Source organism: Trachurus japonicus, chromosome 15 (assembly GCF_045865225.1).
Source record: "Trachurus japonicus isolate A0001 chromosome 15, Traja_1.0".
NCBI lineage: Eukaryota > Metazoa > Chordata > Actinopteri > Carangiformes > Carangidae > Trachurus > Trachurus japonicus.
Genome location: NC_140921.1, coordinates 697949 through 713410, shown reverse-complemented (window position 1 = coordinate 713410; position 15462 = coordinate 697949). Strand labels below are relative to the sequence as shown.

General features: G+C 45.1%; 1 protein-coding gene across 1 annotated transcript in view; it reads left to right on the top strand.

Moving 5' to 3' along the window:
* The window catches only part of cul9 (cullin 9), a 101070-nt gene that overhangs the window by 35192 nt on the left and 50416 nt on the right, over window positions 1-15462 (top strand). The window contains exons 13-24 of the mRNA XM_085799144.1: window positions 27-175; window positions 1375-1463; window positions 2395-2500; window positions 4185-4412; window positions 5632-5722; window positions 6423-6594; window positions 6708-6813; window positions 8278-8373; window positions 9478-9653; window positions 9852-9985; window positions 11001-11186; window positions 13149-13178. Coding sequence (XP_085655270.1) covers window positions 27-175; window positions 1375-1463; window positions 2395-2500; window positions 4185-4412; window positions 5632-5722; window positions 6423-6594; window positions 6708-6813; window positions 8278-8373; window positions 9478-9653; window positions 9852-9985; window positions 11001-11186; window positions 13149-13178 — 1563 coding nt within the window. The remainder of the gene's footprint in view (window positions 1-26; window positions 176-1374; window positions 1464-2394; window positions 2501-4184; window positions 4413-5631; window positions 5723-6422; window positions 6595-6707; window positions 6814-8277; window positions 8374-9477; window positions 9654-9851; window positions 9986-11000; window positions 11187-13148; window positions 13179-15462) is intronic.

Below are 15462 nucleotides of genomic sequence, written 5' to 3'. Positions count from 1 at the left end.
TGTGTGTGTGTGTGTGTGTGTGTCAGAGAGCCGGGAGCAGCTGGACTTTAAGGACACGGAGCTCCAGATGTTGGTGGTCAGTCTGAAGGAGCTCACGGCCACGAAGGAGGTGATTCAGACTCTGGAGCAGCTGCTGTGTGACGACACGTCGCAGCTGGAGGAGGAGCGCAGCCAGGTACACACACACACACACACACACACACACACACAAACAAGAGTTGTTCCGTTTATTAACGAAGCGACCAGTGCTACAAATAACCTGCGTACGCGTGTCTCTGTTGTTAAAGTTCAGCGTTTCTTCTGAGAGTTTATTTTTTTCTTTTTTTTTTCAGTTTCATTTTCCAGTCAGGACTCATGTGAACGTCACGTAGCACAGGTCTTTTCTGAGCCGACAGACACTGTGGCTGCAGTTTAACAGCTTAACTTTTTAAAGGAATTGTTATATATCCCTAGATTTATATTTGTTATTTTTCAGTTGTGTCTGACTCAAATTGGACAATAAAAGTTAGAAAGTTGGAAGTCTTTCTTTTGTTGTGTTCATCCATGTTTTACAACGAGTTTAACCTGAACCAGGCCTTAAAACAATAGTTGCGTTTCCATCCACCTTTTTTTATTCGCATTTTCAAAAATTGTGAATAAATATTTGGATGGAAACGCCGGAAATTCGAAAAAAGGCAGTAAATGCGCATAAAAGTTTATACGCTTTGGGGGGGGGTGGATTTGTCAGCGTATCGATTAAAGGAAAATGCAACTTTTTGTTATGGAAACAGATGATGTGAATTGAGGCAGAGTTTGTGGGTGAAGCTGCTGGACTTCACCCAGCGACGCCCCGGTGTCCCAGCTCTCGTCTCTGCACCGCAACACAAACGCTCCGTAACCCGTAATCTTTTGTTTATGACGGTTAAGACTACACAAACACACACGCCGTAACATCGTATATGTTATGTAACGTTATCCACCGTTCCATTTATTGATGTTTCACCGGCTTCGTTGTAAACAGATGCACATGGAGGAGAGGAGCGTAACCAAAACAGAGGAAAAGCGAGCAGACTTGCATAGTTTCCCTTTAATAGATAGTGTAAATATGTTGTTTATCTAATTAGTTAGCACAGTTCCCTTCTGTGTAAATATCTCATGTTACAACATGAAAACCTGCAGCTTATATTCAAGTGCAGCCTATGTATTTATTTTCTTTTAACATTTAGCTGGTGCGGCTTATACTCGGGTGGCTCTATAGTCCGGAAAGTACGGTAAATTGATTTCTTTCTAATCACACACTGGTTTCGGTACCGGGCGATACCCACAGCACAAGTATCAGAAGGGAAATGAAATGATCGATCAGCTGTCATTGGTTCATTGATGCTCTGCGTGCAGGTGACCCACAGCCGTGACACCTACCAGGACCTGGTGCGTCTGATGGAGCAGCACCGAGCCGACCGCGCCGTGCAGCTCTCCATCCTCAGGTACCGACCAATCACAGCCTCCTGTCTCTCTCTCTCTGGTTGTGTCCGAAATCACTCACTCATTCCCTCCTCCCTCCTCCCTATATAGTGAATTCAATATAGTGGACTATATAGTGGACTCACTGGTCAAATAAAAAAACACTTTCGGACACTACTCCGCCGCACAGTTAATGACGTATTACGTCGCGTAATTAAAACGTTCCGACAGCGATTGTAACAGCTGGTGCAGGTACCATGGATACAAACATGGCAACGGCCGGTGTAGAGGAGTAAAGCAATATATTCAGCGGTAATATATATATATTTAAGCATCAAAGATGTTCAATCAAACCCACATAGTTTGAAACAACATTCAAAACACACACAGCCAGTGTCACAACTAAGCATAACTTCCGCTAGCTTAATGCTAACGTTAATGTAAAACACCATAGACGGGCTAACAGAAATTAGCATCGCTATCCAGAGTCTGTGGTCAGTTTATAACACTTGTTAGGAAATTTGCTCCGACGTTTATTTTGGGAGTCTGTGGAAGCCGTGACCGGAAAACTCTGGCAGCCTGGACACATTTATTGAGGCTGCTGCACTACTGCATTTATTTGGTAGCTACACCGGTCGTTCTGGGCCGGTGTGTTAACGGCGTCGATCCGTGACCGCAATGCATGATGGGATATCTTGCTCCGGTTAGTGACCATCGGATGTTCACTACATTTCGCGGTGAATTGTGGGATAGATTCAGTGCACTATATAGTGAACATTAATAATCACTAAACATTCGGACACCACTACAAAATGGCGTGGTCACTATATAGTGCACTATATAGTGAGTAGGGGGTGATTTCGGACACAGCCTCTGTGTGTGTGTGTGTGTGACGTCCTGCTGTTGCCACGGTGATGGATCGTCTTCTTCCTTCTTCTTGTTGTTGTCCGTCAGAATCCTGAACAAGTTCCTGGACAACTACCAGGAGGACGTGCTGCCGTGGCACGAGAGCATCGAGCCCTGCCTGTCCTCCATGACGGCCTTCATCAACGACAGAGAGGTGAGAGCCGCGGGAACGCAGCAGGGACACGCCCCCCGCCCCCGCCGTGCGTTAAAGGGATACACCAACATTTTTTTTTCGCGTCTTGCCTCACTCCCGAGCCCATGACCAGCAGATAGACACCATCCTTTCCACTGTGTGTGCAGTAACAAGGGAGATAGAGTCGTATCGCCGTAATTAGCTTAGCTCAAACACTGGAAGTGTATAGGTAGTGTTAGCCTGCCTCCACCTAAAGTCGCTAATTAGCTTAGCTCAAACACTGGAAGTGTATAGGTAGTGTTAGCCTGCCTCCACCTAAAGTCGCTAATTAGCTTAGCTCAAACGCTGGAAGTGTATAGGTAGTGTTAGCCTGCCTCCACCTAAAGTTGCTAATTAGCTTAGCTCAAACACTGGAAGTATATGGGTAGTGTTAGCCTGCCTCCTACCTAAAGTTGCTAATTAGCTTAGCTCAAACACTGGAAGTGTATAGGTAGTGTTAGCCTGCCTCCACCTAAAGTCGCTAATTAGCTTAGCTCAAACACTGGAAGTGTATAGGTAGTGTTAGCCTGCCTCCACCTAAAGTCGCTAATTAGCTTAGCTCAAACGCTGGAAGTGTATAGGTAGTGTTAGCCTGCCTCCACCTAAAGTTGCTAATTAGCTTAGCTCAAACACTGGAAGTGTATAGGTAGTGTTAGCCTGCCTCCTACCTAAAGTTGCTAATTAGCTTAGCTCAAACACTGGAAGTGTATAGGTAGTGTTAGCCTGCCTCCTACCTAAAGTCACTAATTAGCTTAGCTCAAACACTGGAAGTATATGGGTAGTGTTAGCCTGCCTCCTACCTAAAGTTGCTAATTAGCTTAGCTCAAACACTGGAAGTGTATAGGTAGTGTTAGCCTGCCTCCACCTAAAGTCGCTAATTAGCTTAGCTCAAACACTGGAAGTGTATAGGTAGTGTTAGCCTGCCTCCACCTAAAGTTGCTAATTAGCTTAGCTCAAACACTGGAAGTGTATAGGTAGTGTTAGCCTGCCTCCACCTAAAGTCGCTAATTAGCTTAGCTCAAACACTGGAAGTGTATGGGTAGTGTTAGCCTGCCTCCACCTAAAGTCGCTAATTAGCTTAGCTCAAACACTGGAAGTGTATGGGTAGTGTTAGCCTGCCTCCTACCTGAGCTGAAACCAGCAGTCAGAAGCTGGTTTCATTTTAGCTCTAAACTCTGTAAATATTTCACTTCATCAACATTTCAAACATGTTTAGGTGAGAAAGTAGCCGTTTAGATCAGCAGTGTGTCGTTAATTTGTCTAAATACCAGCTGTTTACTATTTTGTTGGGACGAATTCGGCGCTACTCAAGCTAGCCGTTGTGACCAACGCACTTCCGGTTACTTTCACAAAATAAAACACCCGTTGCCCTTTACATACAGAAAACCATGACGATAGAATTTGTGCTTTTACTTTGAAATAGGAAGCTAACCTACCCTCGATGTAGCTAGCTTGAACCAAAATAAAGCGTCTTTGCTTGAACCCTCCGTTTTGACCGATCTGGTCCCGTTAGCGGCATTTGACCGCTCAAGATGCCTTACCGGAGAGTTTTGTCAGCTCTGAGACGAAGATCGGCCCGCCGGTTTCCCTTTAGAGTTGCTGAAGAGTTTCTAACTAACCCTTCTGTTGGCGTATCCCTTTAACCTCCTGTGATTGGTCCCCGCAGGTGGTGCAGCTGTTCATCCGCTTCCTGTACCGGCTGGCGTCCCTGAACAAAGACTACGCGGTGGTGATGTGTCGGCTCGGCACCAAGGAGGCGCTGGTGAAGGCGCTGGACAAACACAGCACCAACCTGCTGCTGGTCACCGAGCTGCGTGACCTCATCACCGACTGTGAGAAGTACGCCAGCCTCTACAAGAAGATGACCACCAGCGTGCTGGCCGGATGCATACAGGTACCGCACCTGTTCCTCATGTTGGTTCCTCACATGTTGTTGTGCCTCATGTTTAGGGGTGGGGGAAAAAATCGATTCATGTAAGAATCGAGATTCTTATTCTCTAATATTCTGAATCGATTCATAATCTTCAAAAATCGATTTTTTATTAATTTTCCTCCGTCTCAATAAGCACCCTCACAGCGCCGTACACAGCGCTGCAGCACGCCATGGCGCTAAAAGACGCTCGTTAACCGCCTACAAACGTTAACTGATCTGATTTAAATGCTCTATTGAATGTCTGTGACCAGGCTTGTGCCCATCAGCAACCGACCCTCTATTGAGGAGAGAGGACGATCGCTGTTTTTTTGTTTGTTTTTTTGCCGTTAAACACACACGCGCTCCAGCTGAGCAGCCACATCCACTGCGCTCTGGATCAGCTGATCGGTGCTCAGGTGACGTTAGATCTTCACTTTTTTAAACTCATACAAAGTGCAGCCAAACAGCAGGCTGAAGAGAGAGGACCAGCAGCAGCAGCAGCAGCTCCTCTGTGGCGCTGCAGACAGGCTGCAGGTCAGCTGGCGTAGGGGAGCGGAATGCCGTCTTTTTTTTCTTTTTTTTAAGCAGCCTTTGTTACAGGTGATACATGTCTATGTGCATGTGCATGAGAACTGATTTTGAATCGAATAGACACCCTAATATTCACATCCCTTCAGTCCAGGCTTTAGAAAAGAGAGTAGCCTATAAAATCAGCTTCACGTAGCAGTTTACTTTAAAATGGTTCAAATATATTGCTGCTGAATAAATCTGAAACATGTGATGTGCATTTTTTGGGGGGAAATATGGCTTCTGATATAATAGTCTGTAGACATCATCATCATTCAACTTTTTCACATGGTCTGGTGTTAATAAGCAAACTAAAAATCGCAAAAATAAAATCAAGAATCGGTTGAATCGAATCGATTTGTGAATCGAATCGGTGACCCTAAAAATCGGAATCGAATCATGAGCCACCCAAAGATTCACATCCCTTCTCATGTTCCTCACCTGTTCCTCTCCTGTTCCTCACCTGTTCCTCTCCTGTTCCTCTCCTGTTCCTCTCCTGTTCCTCTCCTGTTCCTCTCCTGTTCCTCTCCTGTTCCTCTCCTGTTCCTCTCCTGTTCCTCTCCTGTTCCTCTCCTGTTCCTCTCCTGTTCCTCTCCTGTTCCTCTCCTGTTCCTCTCCTGTTCCTCCTGGTCAGATGGTGCTGGGTCAGATCGAGGAGCATCGCCGCAGACATCAGCCAATCAACATCCCGTTCTTCGACGTGTTCCTCAGGAACCTCTGCCAAGGTCAGTTCCTGTCTGAGCGGCTGTGTGCACCAGTAGCCTGTAGCTTTCTAACCGGTCCTAATTGGTCCTAATTGGTCCTTACTGGTCCTAACCGGTCCTCACCGGTCCTAATTGGTCCTAACCGGTCCTAATTCGGTCCCAACTGGTCCCAACTGGTCCCAACTGGTCCCAACCGGTCCTAACCGGTCCTAACTGGTCCCAACCGGTCCCAACCTGTCCTAACCGGTCCTAACCGGTCCTAATTGGTCCTAACCGGTCCTAACCGGTCCTAATTGGTCCTAACCGGTCCTAATTGGTCCGAATTGGTCCTAACCGGTCCTAATTCGGTCCTAATTCGGTCCTAACTGGTCCTAACTGGTCCTAATTGGTCCTAACCGGTCCTAACCGGTCCTAATTGGTCCTAACCGGTCCTAATTGGTCCTAATTGGTCCTAATTGGTCCTAACCGGTCCTAATTCGGTCCTAACTGGTCCCAACTGGTCCCAACCGGTCCTAATTGGTCCTATTGGTCCTAATTGGTCCTAACTGGTCCTAGCTGGTCCTAACCAGTCCTAGCTGGTCCCAACTGGTCCCAACTGGTCCTAATTGGTCCTAATTGGTCCTAATTGGTCCTAACCGGTCCTAATTGGTCCTAATTGGTCCTAACCGGTCCTAACTTGTCCCAACCGGTCCTAACCGGTCCTAACTGGTGTTGTGTTCAGGGTCCAGTGTGGAGCTGAAGGAGGACAAGTGCTGGGAGAAGGTCGAGGTCTCGTCCAATCACCATCGAGCGAACAAGCTGACGGACAAGAACCCCAAAACCTACTGGGAGTCCAACGGCTGCACCGGCTCGCACTTCATCAACATCTACATGCACAAAGGAGTCGTCATCAGGTACCGATCACCGATCAATACCGACCGACCGATCAGTCAGTCAGTCAGTCAGTCATACCGCCTCTGACCCTGTGTGTGTGTGTGTGTGTGTGTGTGTGTGTGTGTGTGTGTAGACAACTGGCCATCCTCGTGGCCAGCGAGGACTCCAGCTACATGCCGGCCCGCGTCCTGGTGCTGGGAGGAGACGACCCGACCAACATCAACACGGAGCTCAACACAGTGAGTCTGGTCCTGGTCCTCATCAACCATACTTCCATCCACACTAGGGTTGTATATCTCCACCACTGAGGCCGATTCGATACGCATCTCGATACGCTGCCACCGATACGATACATTAACGATACACTGAAGCTGCCGTCGATACGATGCGATACGATTCACTCCTGTTCACGATGCGATGCGATTCAAATGCGATTTGATAACGATATGACTTAATTACAAAGAGCTTAATCATATGGGCTAGTCTTGTGTGGTGGCACCTCTGCATTTTGGTCTTTTACAATGTTATAATCTAATAATAACTTTATATAGCACCTTTAAAAACACAAGTTTACAAAGTGCTTCACAAAACAACTTAAAAGAGACAAGTCACAGATGTTTTGTTGTGCACGGGACATTTCTGGGTGGAGAGTCTGTGTTTTCTCTCCAGCCAGTGACAGAGCTCAGGTGTAGCTCCGTGCAGCAGAGTAGAGGAGAGCTAACTGTACTAGCCCCGCTAGCTGTCCGGATGCTAACCGCTACCGCTAACTAGCGGTTAGCATCCGCGGCTACCACCGCTTCCCAGCTCACTACAACCAGAACATCTACCACGGCCCTGCTCCTAGTTACAGCCGCTGACGGCCGAGTATTGACCCACCGCTTCACTCGGACTGTTTACTTTTCTTGGCAGCTCTGACTACAGCTACAGCAGCTGCGTAGCTGTCAGGGGCAGGAGGCTGCGCACGGCTCCGCGGTGGTGCATTCAGGTTGCCTCGGAAAATGAAATGAAATCGATTTAACCATGAAATTTACCGATGTAGAAGGCTAGAAGAGATGCATCGCAAATTCAACCATAAATTATGTCCGATGTAGCCTGAATCTACCGGTGCAGTCGCATCGCACACGTTTATATCGGACCACCGATATGAATCGGTGAATCTCCACATCCCTAATCCACACGGTTTTCTTTGCATTAAAGGGACAGTTCAACATTTAGTCAAATTGGCGCATTGCCATAACCCCTATAGTCATAGCAGTAGGTTCGTTACCTTTAATTGTCGGTGCAAGCTGTTTTTAGAACGGCGAAGCAGAGCCGTGAGCTGCTCAGAGCTACGCTACGGAGGCTCATTATGGGATTTCTTGGTTTCCCTCATCAAACTCATCAAATGCACAATCCAACAACTCCACAACGCTCTGGTGGACAAGTTGTGACCTGCACATTCACCACGCTATGAGATAATAACACAACGTTACCACACAGAGTTGTTTTAGAGGGAAATTCATGCAAAACCACTGATGCACGTTGCCTTCAGGGACAGTTTTTCATCAACAGTCTCTGTATTTCCCTCTAAAACAACTCTGATTATGGCAATGGGCCAATTTGACAAAATGTTGAACTTATTCCTTTAAAGGTCTGAGATGGAAACGCACTTGAACCAACAACGTTATTCACATTAATATTTTTGTGTGTTTTTTGTTGTCCAGGTGAACGTGACTCCGTCAGCCAGCCGTGTGGTCCTGCTGGAGAACATGACCCGGTTCTGGTCCATCATCCAGATCAGGGTGAAGCGGTGTCAGCAGGTCAGACCCAGTCCAGTTCTGCTTCTGCTTAGGGATGTCCCGATACCACTTTTTCACTTCCGATACGATACCGATATTGCAGTCTTCAATATCAGCCCGATACCGATATTGATCCGATATTAGGGGTGGTGAAAAAAAACGATTATTTATATTTTTCAAATTCTAATACAAAGGAGAGTCCTCCTGTTGCTGACTGACAGGCTGCTGCTGTCATGTTCTTCTATGGGACAGACAGTAGTGAGCTTAGGACTTTTGAACTGTAAAATATTAAAAAATAAACCTTATTAACAACTGTTAGATTAGATTAGATTAGATTAGATTAGATTAGATTATACTTTATTATCAGATCACTCTGAAATTTGTCTTGCGTCCCATGACGTCCAAAGTTTCACATAAATAATAACAAAATACAAAAAACATACTTACATACAACATACATTATTGAATTACTGTATGTAGCCTCCATCAATGTCAAACAAAGGCAAAATCTTCTTTCTTCAAGGTTTTATTTGTCACTCCAAATTGAAGATTATAGTCTGCTTTACAGTAAAAAAAATGGCACATAAAATAAAAAGAGGAGTAAAGCAATATATTAAGCAGCAATATTTAAGCATCAAAGATGTTTAATCAAACCCACATAGTTTGAAACAAAACACACAGCCAGTGTCACAACTAAACATAAAGCCCGCTAGCTTAGTGCTAACGTATAATGTAAAACGCCATAGACAGGCTAACAGAAATTAGCATCGTTAATTTAATTCTGGCTTTAGCACTGTTGTTGTTGTGATCATGTGATCTCTGCATGCTGGAGCCGGGCACTCTTCTTCTCTGGCAGGCGGTGCACCAACATTAAGGTGCATTACGCCACCTACTGTGTTGGAGTGTGAACGAGAGTCACCTATTCATATGGGACAGAAGTGCTGGAGCGGAATAATGGACTGCTTTTATCGGAGCGTTTATATCGGAGATTTTAGATGCAGTCCGATATAATCCGATATACGTTTTTTTGGCTGATATCGGACACAAATCCGATATCAATATCGGATCGGGACATCCCTAGTTCTGCTCTGCCCCCCCTCACCCCCCCTCCTCTCTGTGTCACAGGGCGGCATCGACACCCGGGTCCACGGCTTCGAGGTGCTGGGTCCGAAGCCGACGTTCTGGCCGGTGTTCAAGGAGCAGCTGTGCTGTCGGACCTTCCTGTTCTACAGCACCAAGGCTCACAGCTGGTGTCAGAAGGTGATGGAGGACGGAGCTCAGCTGCTGCTGCTCTTCAACAAGTAAACACACCGGCAACACCGCTCACACCGGATCAATAAACACACCGGCACACCACTCACACCGGATCAATAAACACACCGGCACACCACTCACACCGGACCCGCACCACTGCTTCAACAGGTACAGCTGCTCACTCTGTGTGTGTGTGTGTGTGTGTGTGTGTGTGTGTGTGTGTGTGTGTGTGTGTGTGTGTGCAGACTGAACAGCGCTCTGAGACACGAGCAGATGTTCGCTGACCGTTTCCTTCCTGACGCGGAAGCAGCTGAAGCTCTGGGACGAACCTGCTGGGAGGCTCTGATCACACCCATCGTCCACAGCATCACACTGTCAGGTAATCTATTACTTCCATTACTTTTAGCACAGCTGTTCAAAGCTCAGTCGGATCTGGATCAGAACTTTTCTAGATGAGCAGATCCAGATCCTGAGTGTTAAAGGACAATTCTGGTCAAATTAACCTCAGGGCTGTATGTTCCTATCATTTTAGGTCTAAAAGAAGGAATCTGAAGGTTTTCAGTTTAAGCAAGCCGACATGTTTGTAAAACTAGATCTAATTCAAAGTCTGGCGGAGTCGAGACCCAAGTTGACGCTCGGTGTGTTCAGGTGCAGTGGGAAGCTCCTGTTTGTGTCATAAACACAGGAATATCAACTCTGGACTTGCTACAAGTAAAAAAAAACTTCTTGGTGCATGTTTGAGTTTCCATCTGACGCTGTCTGTGGCTTTGAGGGATGGAAACAGCCCAAGCAGCAGAACACAACTACCGCAAAACAGGAGCAACTAAACTGAAAACCTTCAGATTCCTTCTTTTAGGTCTAAAATGTTAGGAAAATACAGCCCCCAGTGAATTTGCCCAGAATTGTCCTTTAAATGTGACTGTGTGTCAGACTGAAGCTGATAGGTCTGTAAACAGCAGCAGCATGGAGACACTCACAGTGTGCCAGACAGTACATTAATATACAGTAATCAAATACATTGTGAATATTTTTCCATGTGTTTCAAATTCAGAATTTCATTTAAATGTCCAGTAGTTGGAAAAAAAACATTTAGAAATCTTAATTTGTTGAATGAAGTACATTTTATTTACTTCATCACTCTAATGGTTTGAAGTTTAAATCCCATTTTGTTCCTGAATCCACCAAACAGCTGGATCAGAATAATCCTGATGTTCTGGATGAAAGTTTTCCTGATCTGACTAAAAAGTTCTGGACAACACAAACTGAGGGTTTGATCCAGATTAAAACCAAGACAGGGTCTGGTTTTAGTTTAGAAACAACTCATTTTAGAGATTTGATCCGATCCATGACCCAGAATCTGATCAGATTAAACTTTTCTCTCTCTGTTTACCCAGAATCCTCGGCGTACAGCCCTCTGTCCTGGCTGCTCAGCGAGTACCTGGATAACGCCGAGTCGGCGCGCTGCTGTAAGAGCCGCGTGTCCATCTTCAACTCCAGAGTGAGACGACTCACACACCTGCTGGTCCACGTGGACACCAGCCGGCCGGACAGCGAGGAGCTGAAGCCGCCCGTCAAATCAAGTGAGTCTGAGACGGACGACATGTGTCACTGCTCTAGTCTTATTCTGCCAGTTTAGTTTATCTGTGTTTTAAAGGATCATTTCTGTTTTTTACAATCTGGACCTTATTTCTATCATAAAATCCGATCATTTCCTCCCCCAGATAACTTTGGTGTCATTCTAAGTGGTTGTGATGAAATGAGCTCCAGCCGAGAGGCGCGTATATCCGTATAATGGAGTCTACAGGGCAGCAGAATGCAGCCTCTAAATAACACATTATCTGCAGAGAAACTCCTTCATTGCACCAATATTTAGTTCTGATAGGCTAGTGCTATTCCCCTCTGAGTCCGGGGTTAGCTGTTATCAACATCCGGGGTCTGTAGGTTGACCTACTGACCTCTGACCTGGATGATGTCATCTCTGAGCGCTGCCCGGCTCATTCTGATAATAATCATTCTGCTTCAGCATTCGGGTCCATTTTTATCTCAACTAGCCGGAGCTTTAGTGAGTCCAGGTTGAGGAGAGGAAGCCTGTGGAAGCTGAACTTCATCCAGCTGCTCATTTTGTTCTGACAAGTCAGAAACACGCAGAAACCAACTGTAGCATTAGCGCTAGCAACAAGCTCAGAGATGACATCATCCAGGTCAGAGGTCAGTAGGTCAACCTACAGACCCCGGATGTTGATAACAGCTAACCCCGGACTCAGAGGGGAATAGCACTAGCCTATCAGAACTAAATATTGGTGAAATGAAGGAGTTTCTCTGCAGATAATGTGTTATTTAGAGGCTGCATTCTGCTGCACTGTAGACTCACATTATTTGTGACCCGCTCTGGCAAAATGAGTCGGAACGTTCTATTTTTAGATAATCAGCTGATAACGTGGAAAATCATTTTTAAAAAATCATTCAAACATTCAAAAACAGTCTCCCAAAGTTTCATAGTCCAGATAATTGAGGAAAGGGGCGTAAATGACGATTAAAGTTGACTTACAACTTTTAACCCTCTAGAGAGGAGCACAACATGAGGCTAAATAACTTCTGAACCTGATAGAGACGAGCTGTAAACTGCATCTGAATCCTGAGATTCTCCGCTTTCCGAGGGTCCTTGAATGGTGCATTTATGACAACAAGGGGGTAGCCACGTGAAATCACGTAGTACGGGACCAGATGCTCAGCTGAGTGGTAGCATCGATGCTAAACCGAACGTAGCAGCGATGCTAAACCGAACGTAGCAGCGATGCTAAACCGAACGTAGCAGCGATGCTAAACCGAACGTAGCAGCGATGCTAAACCGAACGTAGCAGCGATGCTAACGCTTACAGATGTTTTACAACACATGAAATATCTTCTGAACCGTTTATGATAGACACGAGCTGTAAACAGCATCTGGATAGTTACATTCTGCCTTCCGAGGGTCATTGAACGGTGCCTCTACAAGGTGTAATCACATGGTACGGAACAGACGCCAGATTCACAGAAGGCTTTAAACCAGAGTCGTTCTAAATTGTTTGAACGCAATTTTCTCAGGTTTTCAATCGAAACCAGTGAGTGGAAGACCATCATTAAAATGGCCATATCTTAAAAACTATCCAATGTATGAATTTGACTAGGGTATCATTTTAAAGCTTATTTTCTTTTTCCATTGATACCAAAATCTCAATTTTGAAATTTGGGTCACTGTGACTCATTTTGCTGGATCAGATCACATACGGATATACGCGGCTCTCGGCTGGAGCTCATTTCATCAGAACGACTTAATGACTTAATGACACCAAAGTTATCTGGGGGAGGAAATGATCGTATTTTTGCTAGAAATAAGGTCCAGGTTGTAAAAGAAACAGCAATTATCCTTTAAAACCTTGGACAACGGAGCGTAGCATATCTCAGCCTGCAGCAGTGAGTCACATGAGCACCTGATGACGTGTTGACCTTGTTGTGACCTTGTTGCTGCTCCTCCATGTTTAAAGCGTGTATTTTGTCTCCAGAAGGTCTCAACAGGAGCAAAGAGCTGAAGAGTAAGTAACTGCTGCGTTTCCTCTTCTGTCATCACGGGTCCAGGTGAGGACAGGAAGTCGTCACGGCGCCTCCTGCTGTTTTGTTTGACCTCTGACCCGTCGACTTTAGGACGTTACACACACACACGTCTGTGGGACTATTTTCAGTGGCGGATTGTTCCACATGTGCTGCTGTAGTGAGTCTTCACACTTCAGACAAGTGAAAACCAGAGTTAACTTTAAACACCACCGAGATTTAAGTCCAGTTTAAACCTGTTCAATATCTCTGATTTGCCTCTGACTTATAGGGATAGTTCACCCAAAATTGAAATTTCGATGTGTCGACTAAGGGGCTGGGAGAAGTTTCAGAGTCCTCCGTGGCTTCTCTGAGTTACAGCGGGGCTCCGTGCAGCAGTGCATGTCCATATGACGGTTGCTAATGGATACCAACTGTCTTCGTAACAAAAAGACACACCAAAAAACATCCAAATACCTCCATAGTGCTCGTATGTAATGTCCCTCTTGTATTGAAGCCCCGACATGAGAAATTGTTTCGAAAATGAAGTAAAGGCGAGCTGTCAAGATGTATGCAGTAATTAATTATTTCATATACTGTACCTATCACTCCTATTATTTCCAATTCACAGGTGCATTAGAATATCATGGTTAAGTTTATCAAGGCATATGTCAGTATTTCAATTCAAAAAGTGAAACTAACACAAAGAATGAAACATTTCATGTCTTTATTTATTCAATTTATTTTAATTGTACTAATTATGGCTAACGTTAAATGAAGACCTATAATTCAGTATCCCCAAAAATCTAAATATTACAAAGGACCAATTTTTTAAAAAAAAAGCATTTTTAGTAGGCTACATAAATGTTGGCTTTACTTCTGGAAATGGACTTTTCCATGATATTATAATGTATTGAGATGCACCTGTATATAATTTGTTAATGGTGAGTGTCACCGCCCTAAGCACACCCCCCTAACAGGTAACAGGTAGGCCTACTTGATTTGAATTGTACGCATTTGCCTACTACACTTAGTCACTCAGAAAGTTAAGTAAGAAAATGACAGTAATCTGTTACTTTATGATTAGTTACCCCCAACACTTAAGTTCGAAAAGTTGCCACTACAGTTGCAGCTCGAAGTCGTGTTGGTATTAAAAGATATTGTGACGGTATTAAAAAAGGTATTAAATTCAACTTGTATAAACCCTGTATGGACATGCAGTGCTGCGCGGAGCCCCCCTGTAACTCAGAGAAGCCACGGAGGACTCTGAAACTTCTCCCAGCCCTTAGTCCACATGAGGGGGAGGAGGAGATAATGAGGGACATTTGAATTTTGAGTGAACTATCCCTTTAATAAATGTAAAGGTGCCAGTGTTAGCCAAGCCAAGGGCTAATTTCAGACTGTTGTCCTCCTGGCAAGGTGTTAAAAGCCTTAAAGGGATAGTTCAACATTTTGGCAAACTGGCCCATCACCATAATCCCTATAGTCATAGCAGTAGGTTCGTTACCTTTAATTGTCGGTGCAAGCTGTTTTTAGAACGGCGGAGCAGAGCCGTGAGCTGCTCAGAGCTACGCTACGGAGGCTCATTATGGGATTTCTTGGTTTCCCTCATCAAACTCATCAAATACACAATCCCAAAACTCCACAACGCTCTGGTGGACAAGTTGTGAGCTGCACATTCACCACGCTATGAGATAATAACACAACGTTACCACACAGAGTTGTTGTAGAGGGAAATACAGAGACTGTTGATGAAAAACTGTCCCTGAAGGCAACACGCATCAGCGGTTTTGCATGAATTTCCCTCTAAAACAACTCTGTGTGGTAACGTTGTGTTATTATCTCATAGCGTGGTGAATGTGCAGCTCACAACTTGTCCACCAGAGCGTTGTTGTGGAGTTGTTGGATTGTGTATTTGATGAGTTTGATGATGAGGGAAACCAAGACATTCCCTTAGCCTCCGTAGCGTAGCTCTGAGCAGCTCACGGCTCTGCTCCGCCATTATAAAAACAGCTTGCACCGACAATTAAAGTTAACGAACCTACTGCTATGACTATAGGGATTATGGCTATGGGTCAATTTGCCAAAATGTTGAACTGTCCCTTTAAGTCTGACTCGCCATTAACCTGAATTACATGAAGAAACATTTATTTCTCATGTTTGTCCTCAGAGTTTAACAGCAGCAGTTAATTAATTCACATCTGGACCAGAGACCAATCAACCAGCTGATCCATCCCTCAGCTCCATATTGATTAGTTCATCTGTTATTGATCAGCTCGGTGTGCGTCC